We start from the raw sequence: 16,589 nt of genomic DNA, 5'->3' as shown, positions 1-16,589 counted from the left end.
CCTAACACTACGCTAGCTCCACGCTCCTATGAAGAATAAAGCTGTATAAATGAAGCTGTATCACTAACAGAAATATATATGATTTCATAGAAGCCTAGCAACCAGATATGTGTCTCTCTCAAAAAAAAAGCCATTTTCAAAATCATTCTTCTGACCATGGTTTACAGATAACAGATGGAACTGAGCAGACAAACACAAGCCCTTGCAAAGTTCCTGGCTTCTCATATGCCAAGTTTGGCTTCCATAACATCATTACCTATTCACAAGTAGTTCCATACATTCACTCAGTCATACCCAGACTGGTTCATTATCACACTGGCACTGCACAGAAAAAGCACAAAACACACAGCTCTATAATTCTATGTAGTCTGTACAAATATATTTATTAATAGAAATCCAAACACTACTCACCACATGAAGAATTTTATTCTCTGTTTCATATACTGTGCAATCCTGAAAAAGCAAAGCAGAAAAGGCAGGTTAAATTGATCCAACCATTCACTCTTCTTAGACCTATCCTTAAAAGAAAATGAATCGAAAAGTGTTTAGGATGAAACAGAAGATTTCAAGTCCTCAAACGCAATGGAAAGATTCAAGCAACCAAAGTGTGAAGCCACCACACAAAGGAAATACTGGTAAATGTTAATATCTATTCACTAGTTCCTGTTGCTTCCTTCCTTGAGACAGGTAACAATCTTCCTCCACTTTACATCCTTTTGGCACATACCGGCTAGTCACGTGTATGCCAAACAAGTGGCTTCAACCAGCAGTTCCTGACCATGGACAAAAATGACCCGCTTCTAGTGGCAACACTGAAAAACAGAGGTGCCAGCAACAGTCTTAAGTAACTAAGAAAGAAAACTAAGGTGAACAATTCCTTCTGATCTGAGCTGAACCGACATGTTTGCACAGCTTGCCAAAGAAGAGAAGGAAAACCCTGGGAGGAGGAAGAAGAGAAAAGGGAACCACTGGTTGCTTATAACGCTCCATGCAACGGGAGGGAAGACAAACGTGGAATACAAAATGCACAGGAAACTTGAGTTGGACCATCTTATTACATACAGCCTGCTGGGGACCACATACACATTGTTGTCACCTTATGTAGCATGTGAGGCAGTTTCTATAAGCAAGACTAACAGATGGGAGGCTAGGGGCTCTAAAAGCTTTTCTGACAGGCCAAAATCTCAGTGGATATAGAGAAATGGTATTAGCAAGGCAGAGAGCATACGAAATACAACCAACATTGATGAAAGAACCAGTCTTTTCTAAGTTCATCATATGCTGTAGCTTTATAGTAATTAGTGCAAGCTCTGATTAGAATAGATGCTTTAAATCCTACCTAATAACCCACATGAAAAATGTGATTAAGTTTTCACAGTTCAAGTCTCATTTTTAAATCACTTTATCCTGTTAGAAAAACAACTTTTTTCTATGCAACTGTTTTAAAAAAGTGAACTTTTAATCCATAAAATTCTTCTAGTGTTACTCAGGCAAGAAAAGCCAATGTGTTCTTAAGCTTTATACAAAGCAACCTATGCAGAAGCAGCAGGTTGTTCAGGGAGTATTTTCCTAATAACAGCTGTTGGCATTCAGGAAACATTTGCCAGTAAGTACAGCCGGAAAGAAAATCTAACACGTTTAATTATATGCAGACATCAATGAAGTATTTGCAATCTTAGTAGCAAAACACACATTTCATTGTTATATGTGGGAGGGCATGTAACATTTTCAATCTGGATACATCTATGTTCTGCATGGTTTATTATGAATCATTTTGCAAAAATAGCAGGAAGGGATTGCAACATTTATACTGAAAAAAGTGCTTTTAAGAAGACAATTATTTAATTGGTAATAGGAAGAGTTTACTGTAAGTTTAAAGATTCAGATTAGAAAGGATAGTATTTGAGAAGTCTCACTCCTAAGTGAAGAAGGACTCCAAGTTCTTAAATGCTTATTACAACCAAGAAAACGGTGAATAACAGAGAAATATTGCTACATCCTTGAAATGAAACTCTCTCACATGAGCATGAAGGAAGCTAAAGAAATATGCTTATTTCTGACAAACCAAGAGTGTGCGTGTATATATATATATATATATATATATATATATATTTCTTAATCTACAAAAGACAGTCAAGCAAGTGGAAAACTTCTCAGGCATCCATTCTATGAATAGGGGCAGGTGGCCTCACCCTTAAATTCTCTCCTCAACACACAATTCCCTACAAATACAGGGTCTGGGAGGAGGAATTGCTAAATAAGTTCATCACATAGCAGCCAGATGATTGTTAATGCTACATCTCCATATTCAGGCAAGAGGAAAATTAACATTTCAGTAATTCATAAAAGACAGAAAAACTGCTTAGGTAAAAAGCTGCTTAGGTAAAAAACAATTCCAAAATACACTTTTTCCATACATGAATGACATCCAACTAAACATAATTCAAGCATGAACTCAGGGAAATGTGCAGGACTGCAAAGATGCATGCTGGCATAGCCCAGAGCAGCCCTGAAGTCTAGAAAACCTAGTCAAAGAAACCTAGAAAAGGTCACTAAGCTGATCCCTGCATTGTGGCAAGCTCGTTTTAACTTCCCACAGCCATCCCTAGAGATGAGGGCTGAGACTGCTTCTGAATGATCCCAAGAGCAAAACCTACATGTCACTTTCTTTCATGGTGAACAGTTTATTTCCCCTTAGATTTTTAAAGTCAGTCCACTGCTTTGTGCTTTATCTTTAAGCAAGTGATGAGGATAACTGTGCCCACCCTCTTCAAACATCCCTTAGGTAGAATGATAAGCTGAATGCTTATTACTGGGGGCCTTTAGCATTTACAATTATTGCTTTTTCATACCCATTTAATTTCAACTAAAAGAGCTCAAGGCACTTGAGAACTATAAAAAGAGTCACTAACTATACAATTAGAAATAAATTTGTAATCTTAATAGCATACCACCCACAGCTGAAGATCATCTCTTCCTTCCATACCTAGTCTACAAGCCCATATCTTACCCCTGAAAGATTTTCTTGGGTATCTGTTTAACCACAGTATCAAAACATTGCAATTAAGGTAAGAAACAGATCATTTGCAAGTTTAACAACAACTTTTTTCTACTTTAAAAAAGCAGGAACACACAAAAAATCTGCAACCAAGTTTTACTCCTACACAAGCTACCAATTTGCTATTCACTTAGTGAAACAATACTGTCATTACCCATGAACTGAAATACACAGGGAGGAGGTATTTTACTTTTACTTGCTTATTCTCCAAACTTCACACATATATTCACAGAAAAACTAGAACTAAAGCTAGGCTATGTGATCTATATTTAATCAACCTAACAAAACTTCAATTAAAACAGCATAAGGTTATCTTCCAAATGCACATTATTTTCTAAAATATTAATAATGCAGATTGCAAATAAAGCAACAAATCCAGTTCTGTGTTAATTTATACTTCCTGTCTGTAGTCAAATATTGGCCATTAGCAGTTTCAGAGAGGAAAATGAGCAGTATCATCTTCAAAGAAAGAGAAATAAAAGGGGAATATGATGGAACAACTTAATTAATAATATCAGATTTTCATGGCCACTCCAGTTCTGCCTCATGCATCAAAAATGGCAAAACTGACCTTTGTGGAGGCAGCTGGAACTAGGCTAAGATCCTAAAGAAAGGCGAACATGAGGTACAAAACTGGAAGAAAAAATAAAAGATGCAGTAAGGGAGGAAGATATGAAGAGCACGAGGAAACCACAACAATCAGAAAGGGGGTTCTTCTGCACTTTCAATCTCAGTATAATATTAAAACCTATTTTTAAGACTAGAAAGACCTCTGATACATTGCAACTGAGAAGCATCATTTATATTTCTTCCAGAACTTCTGACCTTCATAACCACAATTCTGCATTATTTCTACAAAAAATAGAAGTTTTAGCTGCTAAGATACTATTGTAATGTCATAAATAGTAATTGCTTAAGACATTTAAATTAAACCCACTGAACTAGACACCACTGATTGGTGACAGTTCTGCAAAATATACACATCTCACACCACCCTGCCCCAGACACTGCTAGAACAATTCAGATGTGAGACAACATATATAAAACACAAATATTTGTCGATTTTGCCTTTTAAAAACAATGTTTATGATGGTTTAGTTTTCAATTTTATTTTATTTTCCCCTCACTATTATTGCTTTCTTTTTAAACAATCGTCTTAGTATGCCACAGAAATGGGGAATGGGGTCAGCTAATTACACCAGCACTTTTCTTAATCTTTAGTCCTTTTCTTTGCACCTGAGTTGATTAAATCTCAACTCAAAATGTGAAGTACCGATATCTAGAAGACCTGCCAATTCATCCTACTGTTCATATATCCCACAGGGAAAAAATGTTCATGCAGTTCTCCAGTACTATAACTATGAGATAATATTCAGCAGAAAAGACTTCTATTTTTACATATATATGATCTAGTTTACAAGTCCAAGTTGGCAACCTGTCAAATTACCTATTGCAATTACCTGTCAAACACTTCTCCACTCAGGGTACTTGCAGGCTATAATCTTGAAACCTACCATCATCATTACTACTACTACTGTTATTATTTGTGGTTTTGCCACATATTCTAGGCAGCTGCTGCACTACACTCTTCTTGGCAGTCTTAAGTTCCTGTCAACTCCATGACTTAACTTTAGAATAAAGTTATGCTAGCTCAGAAACTAAAATATATACATACAAATAGTTAAGGGATACAAAAAGGGAGAATTGCAGAATTATGCATATTAGTTCTTTCAGCAACAAATCAGGAACATTTCAGCATTTCTAGTAATCCTTGGATCAGAGTGCTCAAGAGAGGGCATGGACTTCTTTCACTGTATTTTCTTGTTCAGCAGAATCCCTTAGTTGCTCATGTATATTTAGTCATCCTAATTTATTTTTCCTCCAAGGCTAGGAAATTTCCTAGGCAGAACTGATACAGAAACAGGTTTCACGATTGTCAAGAACAAAAACCAGATCTCCTGATTCTCAGGTAACATATTCGCCCCAAAATGTTCTTTGTGAATTCATACAATAGTAGCATTGCTCTAAAGCAGGTTGTGTGATGCTACAGCATGTTTTCCTCTGCAGACCAACTGAATTTACATGAAAGCATTTTACATATGTGTGTTTGTGTATATTGCACTGTTTTTGCCAGTATTTTGCTGATAAAAATGTAGGCAAGGTTAGGAACACAATTTTAAACATGGCAGTGAAGTTGCATGTGAAATGCATCTTTCATAAGCAATCCCACACATCTTCCATGTCTAGTTTTAAGAGAGCAACAGCTAGATTTTATGTACAACTTAAAAACAGATGTCTGATAGAAGTGCTGTCACCATTATTTTGAAGTCATGCAAAATGTTCTAAACTATGTAACTCCAGCTCTCTATTTGTAACAAAAATCATGAATTACACGATTGCTAAAAGGGGGTTCAGACTCATGCACTGCCAAACCTTTGGCATAAAATCTCTCTTGATCAATGTAGCCACTGGTTGGAAATAAGCCCAGCCATCCTTTAAATCCTTTTGCTTCTCAAACTGATTAAAACTGTAACTGAATCCTTTAATACCAGTATATGTCAGATGGATGGTCTGTCAGTCTTGCTACTTAGCAACAATAAAAAATAATTAACTTGAGAATGATCAGATCATAACTCCCAGTCCCTTCAGCCTCAGCACCACACCATCAAAAATAAGTTGTTCTGGCTTCAAGGAGTCCCCTCTGAGCCTGTTCAAGTGTCACTAGCTCTAGGGAATTTATGCCACTGGCTGTAGAAATGCTCATTTGGTTTGAATTCTGCCCAATTCAGCTATGGTAAGAGAGCCACATGGCTGAAGTTTGCTGGAGTTGTCACTGACGGTTCTCACAAAAGTTCTCAACAACAACTACAACAAAGTCTAAAGTGTTGCCAACACATGAAGAAGGCAACAGTTTTATAGCTATCATAGTACCTTCATTTATTATTATCCTTCATCACTTTTCTTGGACCAAGATTGGTATATCATTTCTAAAAAGGCACAAGAGTAAGATGGGTTGAGTTAATTTAGCCTTTCACTACTTAGAAAATGCACAGAAAATATATCTAATAAGTTGATAGCAGGATTAAACGATGACTGCTTTGAAGCAGTAAACTTGATTGATATAATATAGGATATAGCAAAATGCTGTGTTCTATAGAGCATGGCGATTAGAAAACTGAAGGGTACTGGGGAACTCTGCTCAGGCTGTGACTTACAGGTATGCCTGTGTAATTACTGGAACAATAAAATAAGAATTGGCAGACACACAGCTCTGTTCAACACCTTCTTCTCCAACCCCCCTTCACAAAAGCAAGAAGCAAAGCACTTAAATACCCTCAAAGCTACAAATGCTTGCAAGCAGGTAACAATCTCCTCTCGCAACAGGCAAAGAATTAAGTGCGTGACACAGTCAGAGGCTTCCTGAGGCGCTTTACCACATCTTAGATTTTAAGAGATCTAGCAGGACTTTAAATACAAAAGGTATGGGCCTTGGGGACACCAACAATTACAAGAGTTTAGAACAGAGAGATGGGAAGGGGAAATATCTTTTTCCCGTCTCACTACCTAAAATGCAATAGCAAGCTCATCTTAATCTATGCCACAATCCAGTGCTTGCATAGGTAAACCTTCTACTGCCATACAAAATGAATTTTAAAAATCACACAGCCATTTTTAAAAACCTATACTGTATTTCTAAGTGGTCACCCCAAAACATGTGCTTTCCATGACTTTCTTCCCACTGAGCTGCTCCAACAGTCTCCTGTCATGGCTGTTCCTCCTCTTTCTGACTGCCACAGTCTCAGGGAGCTCTATCCTCAACTCTCCCCGTTTCTGCAACCTCTTCCCTATTGCTCAGCAGCCTCCTAAAATCATGCTGCTTTAATTATCATCTCTGTGAGGATGAGTCACAGATCTCTCGTCCCTTCTGTTCACATTCGCAGTTCAGAATCTCCTTCTGGATATTTGCCACCAGCCCTAACGCAGTATGCCGAAAAGCTGAAATCACGTTTCTTCCCAAACCCTCCCTGCTCCCCCCTTCTTTCCCTATCTCTGTCAACAACTTTACCACCTTATGTCCCACAAGCTCACAACCTGGGTGCCATTTTCAACTCCTCTTCGCTTCCCACACAGATCCTGTCGATTTTCTTCCCACTGCATTCAGAAATATTTGATTTCTTTCCCACTTATGCTACAATTATTCAATTCCTGCAGCTTCTTGCCATCGGGTCTATGGCATCCTCACTCTATCATTAATTCCTGCCCCTCCACACTGAAGCCAGAGCTCATCTGTATCTACAGCAACCCACTCTGTCCTCCCCCACTGGAAACACACGTAAGAACTGACAGAGATGGGAGAAAACAGAATGGTGAGCACACACCATTTAAGATACTAAGGGAAGAGGAAAAAAATCTCTATTATGAAAAATACAATGCAAGCTATTAAATAAATGCTACTTAGAAGGACATTTCCTATGCAACCTACACAAATACTTCTAAAAGTCTAGAGCCTTTCCCTGAATATTTAATGAACCTGCAGTTCTCTAAATTCATAACCCTTGTGTACAAACCAATAGCAATTAGCCAGCTTACTGAGTACAAAGAATTGCCTTAATTTTATTTAAACAATCAGCATGGAGTGGCATCTATCACCATAGTAACAGAATACTTCATGTGAAAATTTAACACAACTTACATAAATCACCCACAGATCAAGCAACTACAGGGAAAAATTGCTCGCTGGATTAAGAGAGATGCAATGTGTATACTAAACTCTTCTATCTTTCTGAAGTAATTTTCCATTTCCAATTACTTCTACTCTCCTTCAGTATAAGACATCATCTTGCTTTCCTTTGGGATCTGGTCACATATTAGTTCTTAATTTGCATATAGAGAGTAGTAACACTTCTTCCTGCTATGCTGTTTCTGAAATGAGCTGGTATGCCATTAGGTCAGATACCATAGCAAGTATTTTAGCACCAACTAAAATGACATTGATACTTGATCATATATCCTGCTAGAATCTAAGTGCTTACATGGTCTAAATTGAATTTCAGCTCTTAGGTTGATTTTCTCTATGAAGCAACATTCTCAGCAGGTAAAAATAAAATTCTCTGAAACTATCAACAGATAAGAAGTTGGAAATGAGGCAAAAATGCTCCATCCAAAGGAGAACAACCAAGTCAAAACACCCTTTTTTCCACACTTCTAATTCAGAAAAATAAGCATCATGCATTCATAACTAAATCTTTTACAACTCACATGCAAAATATTTTGTAGCACGATATGTTGTGCAGTTCTTAAGTTTTCAATGTCGCTTCCAAGAGCACTTAGAGGTAAATATCTTTTCACTTATGTTTTTCCTCTAATACTGTCATGGAAAAGAATTCTGGTTTATAAAACATAATTGCAGCAAAATATTTTATGTTTCATATAGTGCCTAGGTGGTTATTCTGCCAACATAGAAAATAAGATGAATCGAACTTGAGAAAAAGAATATTTAAGTAGATGGCATTTCAGGCTCAGCTATGACTTGATTGTTTCATATTGGATCATCTGAAATCTTGATGGATTTTTTTCTTGATCCATTTTTAATAGATTTAAGCAAATAAATACACACATGGCTCACATATTCCTGAAATAAAGATTGACCCTACACTTTTTTCATGATCAAGGGTCCTACTAGCTACTTAGCAACACATAGTTTCTGTAATTCACTATACTGAAGTGAAATCTTGCTTTGCTGCACCTGGTTACAGAGACTGTATTGTCTCTGGAAAGGGAAATCAGTTTCCATAACAAAAAAAAAAAATGCAGTGTCTTAGTCTTCACTTCTACTGATATGACCAGCATAATCTTAATCCACCATCACTAATGATTACATTTAGCATTTATAACAAATTACACAGGAAGCATGACACACCCTCTGTCTGCTTCTATTCAAATGGAAACTGATGCCACTCGACACACACTGACACAGTGCCCACAACAATCAGTCTAAGAAAGAAAAGGTTTTATTTAAAGGAAACATATGAGATACTAAAACACATTTTTCCCCTCTGTTTACACTTTATCTCAGTTTCCACCAACTTTCTGCTACTTTTTGTAAGTGCTTCCATGAGTGCATGAATTAACTCAACAGTCCCTGACTCTTTCACTGTTACCTTGACCCACTCAGACTCCTTTTCTTAGAAAAATTTAACAGCCACATTGGTTCACCAACATATGCCCCATCAAAAAGACTACTCCTTTTCCACAAATTATTTTGCTTTGAATTTCATTTTTCCCCATGTTCAGAGGCTGCCAGTCATTAATCTGGAAGAAAAACAAACAAACCAAACAAACAAACAAACAACAACAACAAAAAAAAAACACAAACAAAAACCAAGCCAACACCACCAACCCATTTTTGCTTTCTGGTAACTAATCTTCTTAATTACTCAGAAATCTTTTGGGGATTTTGGGGGTTTATTTTTTTCTTCTTCCATCCACAAGGAAAAGAAACTACTTTCTCTAAGAATGGAAATGAAAACAGAGCTAACAAATTCACAGGACTTTACAGGGTGGATTTTATGAAAGCATGCAGTGGTTTCATAAACTACTTTGAAAATGTCACATCATAGACCACACAGTTTAGGAAAAAATAACTATTTATAGCATATATCTCAATGACAACTAATAAGGCATCAAGTTATTTCTAGTAGCGGTTCATATCCCTATAGCCTATTATTGATGTTTTAACCTTTGAGCTACTCTGTGCCTAATCCCATTTCAACAAGGACTTCAAAAATCAACAGACAATATATCTACAAGTAGGTCATTTATAAAATATAATAAAATAGCAGAAATAATCTACCAGAATCAGAAAAAGACATCAATGTTAAGCACCTTAGGCACTTTTTACATTACAATAAATTACATCTGAAATTTTCCATAAAAATGTGCTATAGATAAATAAGCTACTCTACTATGAAAAAGAGAAAAACATTGCTAAAGAGCATAAATTGAAAGTACTTTGATATAACTTCCTGTAAACAAAAAACAGTTTCATATTTCCAACACTCCTTTAAATTCTATTACCTTATACATTGACTTCTAAATGTGAAGAAAACAACTGCAGAGAATAACACTTATCCTGAAACACCACTAGTTCTGAGCAGTGCTTTGAACCTTATGCAACAGAAAATCTTTCATAAGAGCAGCACCTGAAGGATAGAAGGTGAGTCTAAATTTCTGTCAGTGTTACTTGCAATAAGTTGTAACACTCATATTATTGTTTTCAAGGGGGGCTTTTTTGTTCTGAACTTTTTACCACAGCTATTCACCTACTCACTTGTATACTCACCCCCCCACTTGTACACTTATCAGAAATGGGGCATTTTGTATAAACAGTGTACTATGCATATATATGTGAAATTCCAAGAATGTGGCCTTTTTAGTTTAAAAAAAGAGGGGACGGAGGAGATTATTACCAGGTTGGCTAGCAAAGATTTTCCTGCAAAAATCTGATAGCACAGTTGGGGTGGAAGGAAGGAATAATGTTGAAAATTTAAAACAAAAAACTTTAAAATTTAATACATAACTGTTTCCATCAAACACATGTTGCTTTGAAAATGCCCAAAATCTGGAAGCGCAAAGCAACTTTAATGAGGAACCAATCAAGCATTCACACCACTAAACTATGAAAGTCACTTTATTAGTTACCTTTATTAGATACCTGAGGTAATTAGGTACTTGGTATGACCCAAAATTCAAAAATTTTGAAGCTATATTTAGTGAGTCCTTAAAGTCCTTAATAACTAGGACTTAACAACAGAAGTGAGGAATTGTAATAGAAAAGGTTATATGAGAGACACTTTGTAACACTAATACCAAGGATATTAATTATTCTTCTCTATTCATGCATTTGACATTGTCCTAACAAAATGAATACAACCATTTTATGAGTTGGGGCAGGGGGCTGAGAAAGTTAGTTCCCTTTCTATCCTTTAAACTGGAAAACAAGCCTGTACTTAGCACGCCTTAATATTCGTCACATAAGTTACAGCCATTTTATTATAAAAAATGCCATGTCATACAAAAATAGTGCATTACTCAATAAACAATTTGTGATACTTTTCCATATATTTTTTCTGAAAGATAACAATGGCTAGAAGCCAAAGATTAACTCCTCTAGCATGGGAAGTGAGTCCATCAGGGCATGGAGTATATGGACACTTCCTTTTTCAAATCTCAAACATCTTAAAATGGGGAATAAGCTCCAAATTACTCAGCTGAGGCAGTGCACAGAGCACTTCTGTATGTGCTCTAAATGAGGGCTTTTAGCTCAAAATCCCAGGTGTCTATATGTCCAAACACAGTATTTTCAGCTGCTTGTCTTGGTCTTTCTTAGCTATCTTCCCACTGCCACATTCCAAATTGCATCACTCAGGTTCTCAAGCTGTGTCACCCAAAATCTGAGTTTACCTCCAAATGTTGCTGTGAGACAGATGATGTCAGAAGTATGTTCTGTGACAACAGTGAAAGCCAGATCCATGTCAGCCAAGTGACTGTTCTACATCTCCACCTCTGTTACACAGAATTGCTTCCACCGCATAGTCCCTCTTCAAAAAGGTGTTTAGGCAGAGAAGTTATAGCAGTGAAGCTTCTATAAAGGAGTATTTACAGGCCTACAGCTATGCTTCTGCTGGAACATCTTGCTAAGTAAATCCCACAAGACATTAAAGCTGTGAGAGAAACATCAGTGGTTTTAAAACTAAATAAACACTGCAAATCATTGTGAAAGCTGATTAAGGAAAGTAAAAAACATGTGACGAGTGCTACTAATGATCACTACTAAACAGCAGTAATAAGGACTACAGTGTTCAGCAGTAAAGTTTTCTTTAAATGTCTGATAACTTACAAAGTCAATATAAAATTAAACTTTTCAGATATTCCCAAGATTTCCAGCGGTTTAATTCTAAAGAAGAAAGATTTTTTAGTGAAACCTTAATTGGTTCCTGAGCAATAAGAGCATTGAGAATGATAATAAAAGCTACCTAGAGATTATCTAAGAAAGCAATATATCTTCTATTCCTTACAGTTATCATTGTAGCTACTGCTACCTTTCTAACACAAAACAAGCACACTTAGAAGAACCAGTTCCTGGCACTCTCAGAAGCTGAACACCCCAACTAAGTCAATAGCAACACTTTCAAGAACACCATAAAGACAAGGAGTCACTCATATTCTTCCTTATATGCATTTGTGACTGGAACAATTCTGCCAACACAAATCTAAACTCATGAATGAACCAAAAGGGAAAAAAGCACAACCCAAAACAATCTCACACCTCCCCCTCAACCTGTGCACCCATAATCCTTTAACACCCATTTTGTACCATCAACAAAGAACAGGCCTTTTTTCCTTATTGCCATGTAAACAGAGAATCCAGGTAATGCTCAGTCTCTGGTTCCTATGGGGAGGCAGATAGGTGTGGGAGAGAAAGGCAGAGAGTGCAAGGCAATGGTAGCAAAAATCAGGATGGTCTCACATATTTGTTATTTAAATAATTTTTTTGTTCCTCGAGTGTTCTGCAGCAAAGGAAGAGTTGATTATAAAAATGAAACAAGAACGCAAGCCCTGAATTAAATGAGCCATCAGCAAGGAAGATAGTATTAAGAGTGAAAACCTGCAGGAAGTGGCTTTGAAACAATATCCTGAAGTCCTAAGGGAGAGAAAAAAAAAAATCCCTTGGCCAAAATAAAACAGCTGCATAGAAGCAGACAATTAGTGTGAATGCAAAGCAAGTAACAGTAATAACTTGCAGTGCTCTGAGGGACTTGCTTCCACTGGCAAATATGCACTGCGTGCTGGCCTGTTAGTTGGGTCCTGGGCAACATGCAACACACATAGGAAATGAAATGGTTAAAACAAAGTATGTGCCATTCTGCATTTTATTGCAAAGTCTGTCTCTAAGGAGGTATTATAACTCCAACTTTTCTAATTATTTAAAGGTTAAAGCACAGACACTCAAAAGATTTTCTTAGACTTCTTTCTTATAAGAAAGCACTGTAATTCTGTCATTTTTTTTTCTTCATTGTTCATTTAGCACTGATAATAGAGCAGAGGGAACCCAGCAATACTTAATTCTATGAAGAAACACCGACATTACAATTAGCCTTAAAACATGCAAAATAATTCAAGCAAGTCAGCTTAATTTTAGCTTTTTTCCATCCATATTTACTAAAGAAACATTTTTGGTTAATAAAACTGAACATTGGCTGTAACTTACGCAACACCAAAACCAAGTTTTCCATCCTGACAGTGCTCAGTTACTAAGGTGAATATTGGAGTTCTCTTTTTAAATTGTATGAATGTCTTAAAAAAAAAAGTCAAAGGTATAAGGAAATGCACAGACTGCATATTTTTCAATAAACCACTAAGCTTTATAAAAATCTATTGTTAGCTACTGTTACAAGAAAAATTGTAACACTGCCTTCTGTAGGTCTTTCACAAACATTTTAAAATTAAATTATAAATGTTTGTAAGTTAGTGAAGTACTTTAAAGTACTTTTCATACAAAAGAAAACAGATTTTGAGATAGAAAAAACACCCAGTAAGGTGATACTGAAACATTCAATTCACAGGCTTAAGAAAGCACAGTGAGGATTTTCAGTGTGTTCAGTGATCCTATAAAAAAGAGCTCAGCGAAGACATTTTGTAATGCTACATTGGAATGCATTTGTTTTAAGTACAGATCAAACCACATGTGTTTGGGACTACTAATGGAATTTTTCATTATCATTCTTCTGACTACAGCCCAATGCAATTTCAGAGCATGCTTATATTTAGGCATGTAAATGCTCCTTTTGACTTCAGAGTATGGATTCATGTACTGAACTGCTTCCTGATTGGGGAATCATGTCAGTTTTGGCAAAGATAAAACTGCTGTTCTCCAAAGGTATTAAATAGCAACATTTGCTCTCATTCACACTGAAAAATATACAAAGATAAATATTTACCTACATCCTAGTGAATTAGCAGTATCATGGAGAGTGATGAATTTGTAAGAAAATTAACTAATATTGAGCTAATTCCTGGGAAATACTACAGCGGTTGATATTTTACCCACTTTCGCACCAATAGTGGACTCATGACAGTGATGCACAGCTACTTCTGTGGAAAATTAGCAGTTTGGCCAAGAGGAAGGGATGCTCCCCATGCCTCCTTTTTGCCAGAGTACTGACTGCTTCTCACAGCTCAACAAGAGCACAAGCAGCCACAGGACAACAGACAAAAACCACGTGTCTTTATAAAGGCAGCCAAGGAAACGAAGGTCTGGGCTCTTCTTCCACAGCCACCACCACTGGTACCTCAGTCCCAGTTTGAGGCAGGGTGACAGCAAGAAGCCTGATGGGGAAACACAGGGCAGCTGAAGGACAGGCCTGTTAGGGCACCCCTTGGCCCTGGGAAACAAACAGGAACCCTCGCTATGTGGCCTGTGGGGAGGGAACATCCCATGCTCCATTTCCACATCAAAAAACCCAGCATAATTGAGGGAAAATTATTATTAAATAATAATATAGAAAAGCGAGAAACTTTAATTTCCCAAGCTTGAACACACAGGACTAGCAACACTGCTTGTCTCCAACTCAGGTGGGAGCCAAACCCGGCTAATCATCGGTGTTGCACACATTTACGAAAGGGTCAGAGAAAAATGCATTTCTTTAATAAAAGGGAGAATAACATCATATAAAGTCGTGCCAAGAGGCCATATGAGAAGTTTACCTTTGCTCACCTTGGAGTGATGCTTCTGACAACCAGAGAAAGTCTCCGTAGTGCTCCTACCTAGCCCACTCTCTCCCTTTTTCTCCACTCCACCTTCTCAAGTGCAAACAATCCCTCAAACTTCTGCTTGGCAGCAGTGGTCCCTTCCCTCTGCTGTTGCTGAACCACCAGGAGAGGCCACCCTCTCTGGACCCTTTTCCCTCTGCATGACGGGCACTGCTGAACCACATGGCCTACTGATGGTATAAGATGGTACCAAGGCCCTTAACAGTCACCTGTAGCAGACCGGTCTGAGAAATGCATGCATCAGAGTAAATGATGATGCTCAACAGAACAGAACCACTTTAACTTCCTTGGTTATTTCTACAGAATTTGGTATCAACATTAGTTTGAACTTGCAGCAAAAGAGACTTTTCAGTTTCAGCAGAATGACAAAGATAGGGACAGACCTAAACCACACAGCGAAGCAACAGAAGGGTGGGGAAGGTTCTCTAGATTACACTCGCAAATAAAGCCCATTAAGCAAGTACTTCTCAGTACCTACTTCTGCATTTCTTAAAGGTAGGATGTACAAAAATGTATTTGAAATATTCTAGTCTCATGGGAACATGTGTCATCTTAATAGGTGTCTAGATGAATTGAATTGTATGAAAGAGCAGATGACTAAAGTCCAATAGATACAGTCCTTTTGGACCAGACAGTTAATTAAAAATTAAAGACAAAATATAATTAAATGTGCAAATTATCAAGTAGATTTCACAAATTTATAGTGATGATATTAGACTAGAGAACCCATGATGAACACTGAGATATGCAGAAGTATATACATAGCACAACCCAAACTAGTATTATAAAGCCAGGAAGCAGAATTTTTAAAAAGCATTCACTAATTACTACTATTCCCTTATTTTTTTAGACAATGATATAGACAGAGTAGGTAGGTAATGGCCATTTACAATTTAGGAAAATATAAATTGCTAAGCAGATGGTCTCATACCTGTTGCACTATTGTTGTTAGTTCCAGACAGAGCTGTATAACATTATTTCTTGTTACTGAATAATCTGTGACAGCAGCAAAAGGTGATCTAAAAAAAAAAAAAAAAAAAAAGAAGAAAAAAAAACGTTAAATAGCACTAGCATATATCCACTTGCTTCACTGGTGCACAATGTGCTTAATACACATTGTTTCCAGTGATATTAAAATCACAGAGAATACCCAGAATGTACTACTAAAATTATAAAATACAGGATACATATCCATGGAAAATGTTCATCTCTCCTTGTTTTTGCAGTTTTCAAGTTCCTCTTTAAGAAATTCCATCTATAAAAGCATTATTTCTCACAGCCTTCTAGTTTATTTCTGGACTGCATTTAGTCCCCCGGAAAAAGCCCACCTTGCCTTCTGCATTTGTTTGGGAATACCCTCATAAAAACAACCAGAGGCACCACTTCCACCTGTGATATGAATGGTGTCCAGATGTGAATCGGATCAGAAAAGCATTTTACCGGTTCACTGAGATTCTTGGGACCTGATCTAATATCTGCTAAAAGTACTGGAGAGACTCAGAAGAAGTAAATTCTTTATCCAAAGGGAAGAATAGCATTTAGAGTCAGAGATGCATCAATGCTCAGAGGCAGCTGCAAAGGCTAAACTGGACACACAACCTAACATCCCCACACACCGTGCTACAATCAGAAGTGCTTAGTGAAATTAAAAGTGAAATCCAGCATTTAGAGACATCACCTACATGTATCCTATACCTTA

The 16,589-nt window shown here is 37.0% G+C and overlaps 1 protein-coding gene across 9 annotated transcripts in view; it reads right to left on the bottom strand.

Annotated features, from left to right (window-relative positions):
• The window catches only part of CNKSR2 (connector enhancer of kinase suppressor of Ras 2), a 220,331-nt gene that overhangs the window by 144,500 nt on the left and 59,242 nt on the right, over window positions 1-16,589 (bottom strand). For all 9 annotated transcript variants that reach the window (XM_042788744.1, XM_042788745.1, XM_042788746.1 and 6 more), the window contains exons 4-5: window positions 15,822-15,909; window positions 412-453 (exon numbers count right to left, since the gene is read on the bottom strand). In XM_042788744.1, coding sequence (XP_042644678.1) covers window positions 412-453; window positions 15,822-15,909 — 130 coding nt within the window. The remainder of the gene's footprint in view (window positions 1-411; window positions 454-15,821; window positions 15,910-16,589) is intronic.

This window comes from Tyto alba, unplaced genomic scaffold (assembly GCF_018691265.1).
Source record: "Tyto alba isolate M040663 unplaced genomic scaffold, T.alba_DEE_v4.0 Super-Scaffold_14, whole genome shotgun sequence".
In the NCBI taxonomy this organism is placed as follows: Eukaryota; Metazoa; Chordata; class Aves; order Strigiformes; family Tytonidae; genus Tyto; species Tyto alba.
The sequence above is the reverse complement of the archived record's forward strand: the minus strand, read 5'-3'. Positions and strand labels throughout refer to the sequence as shown.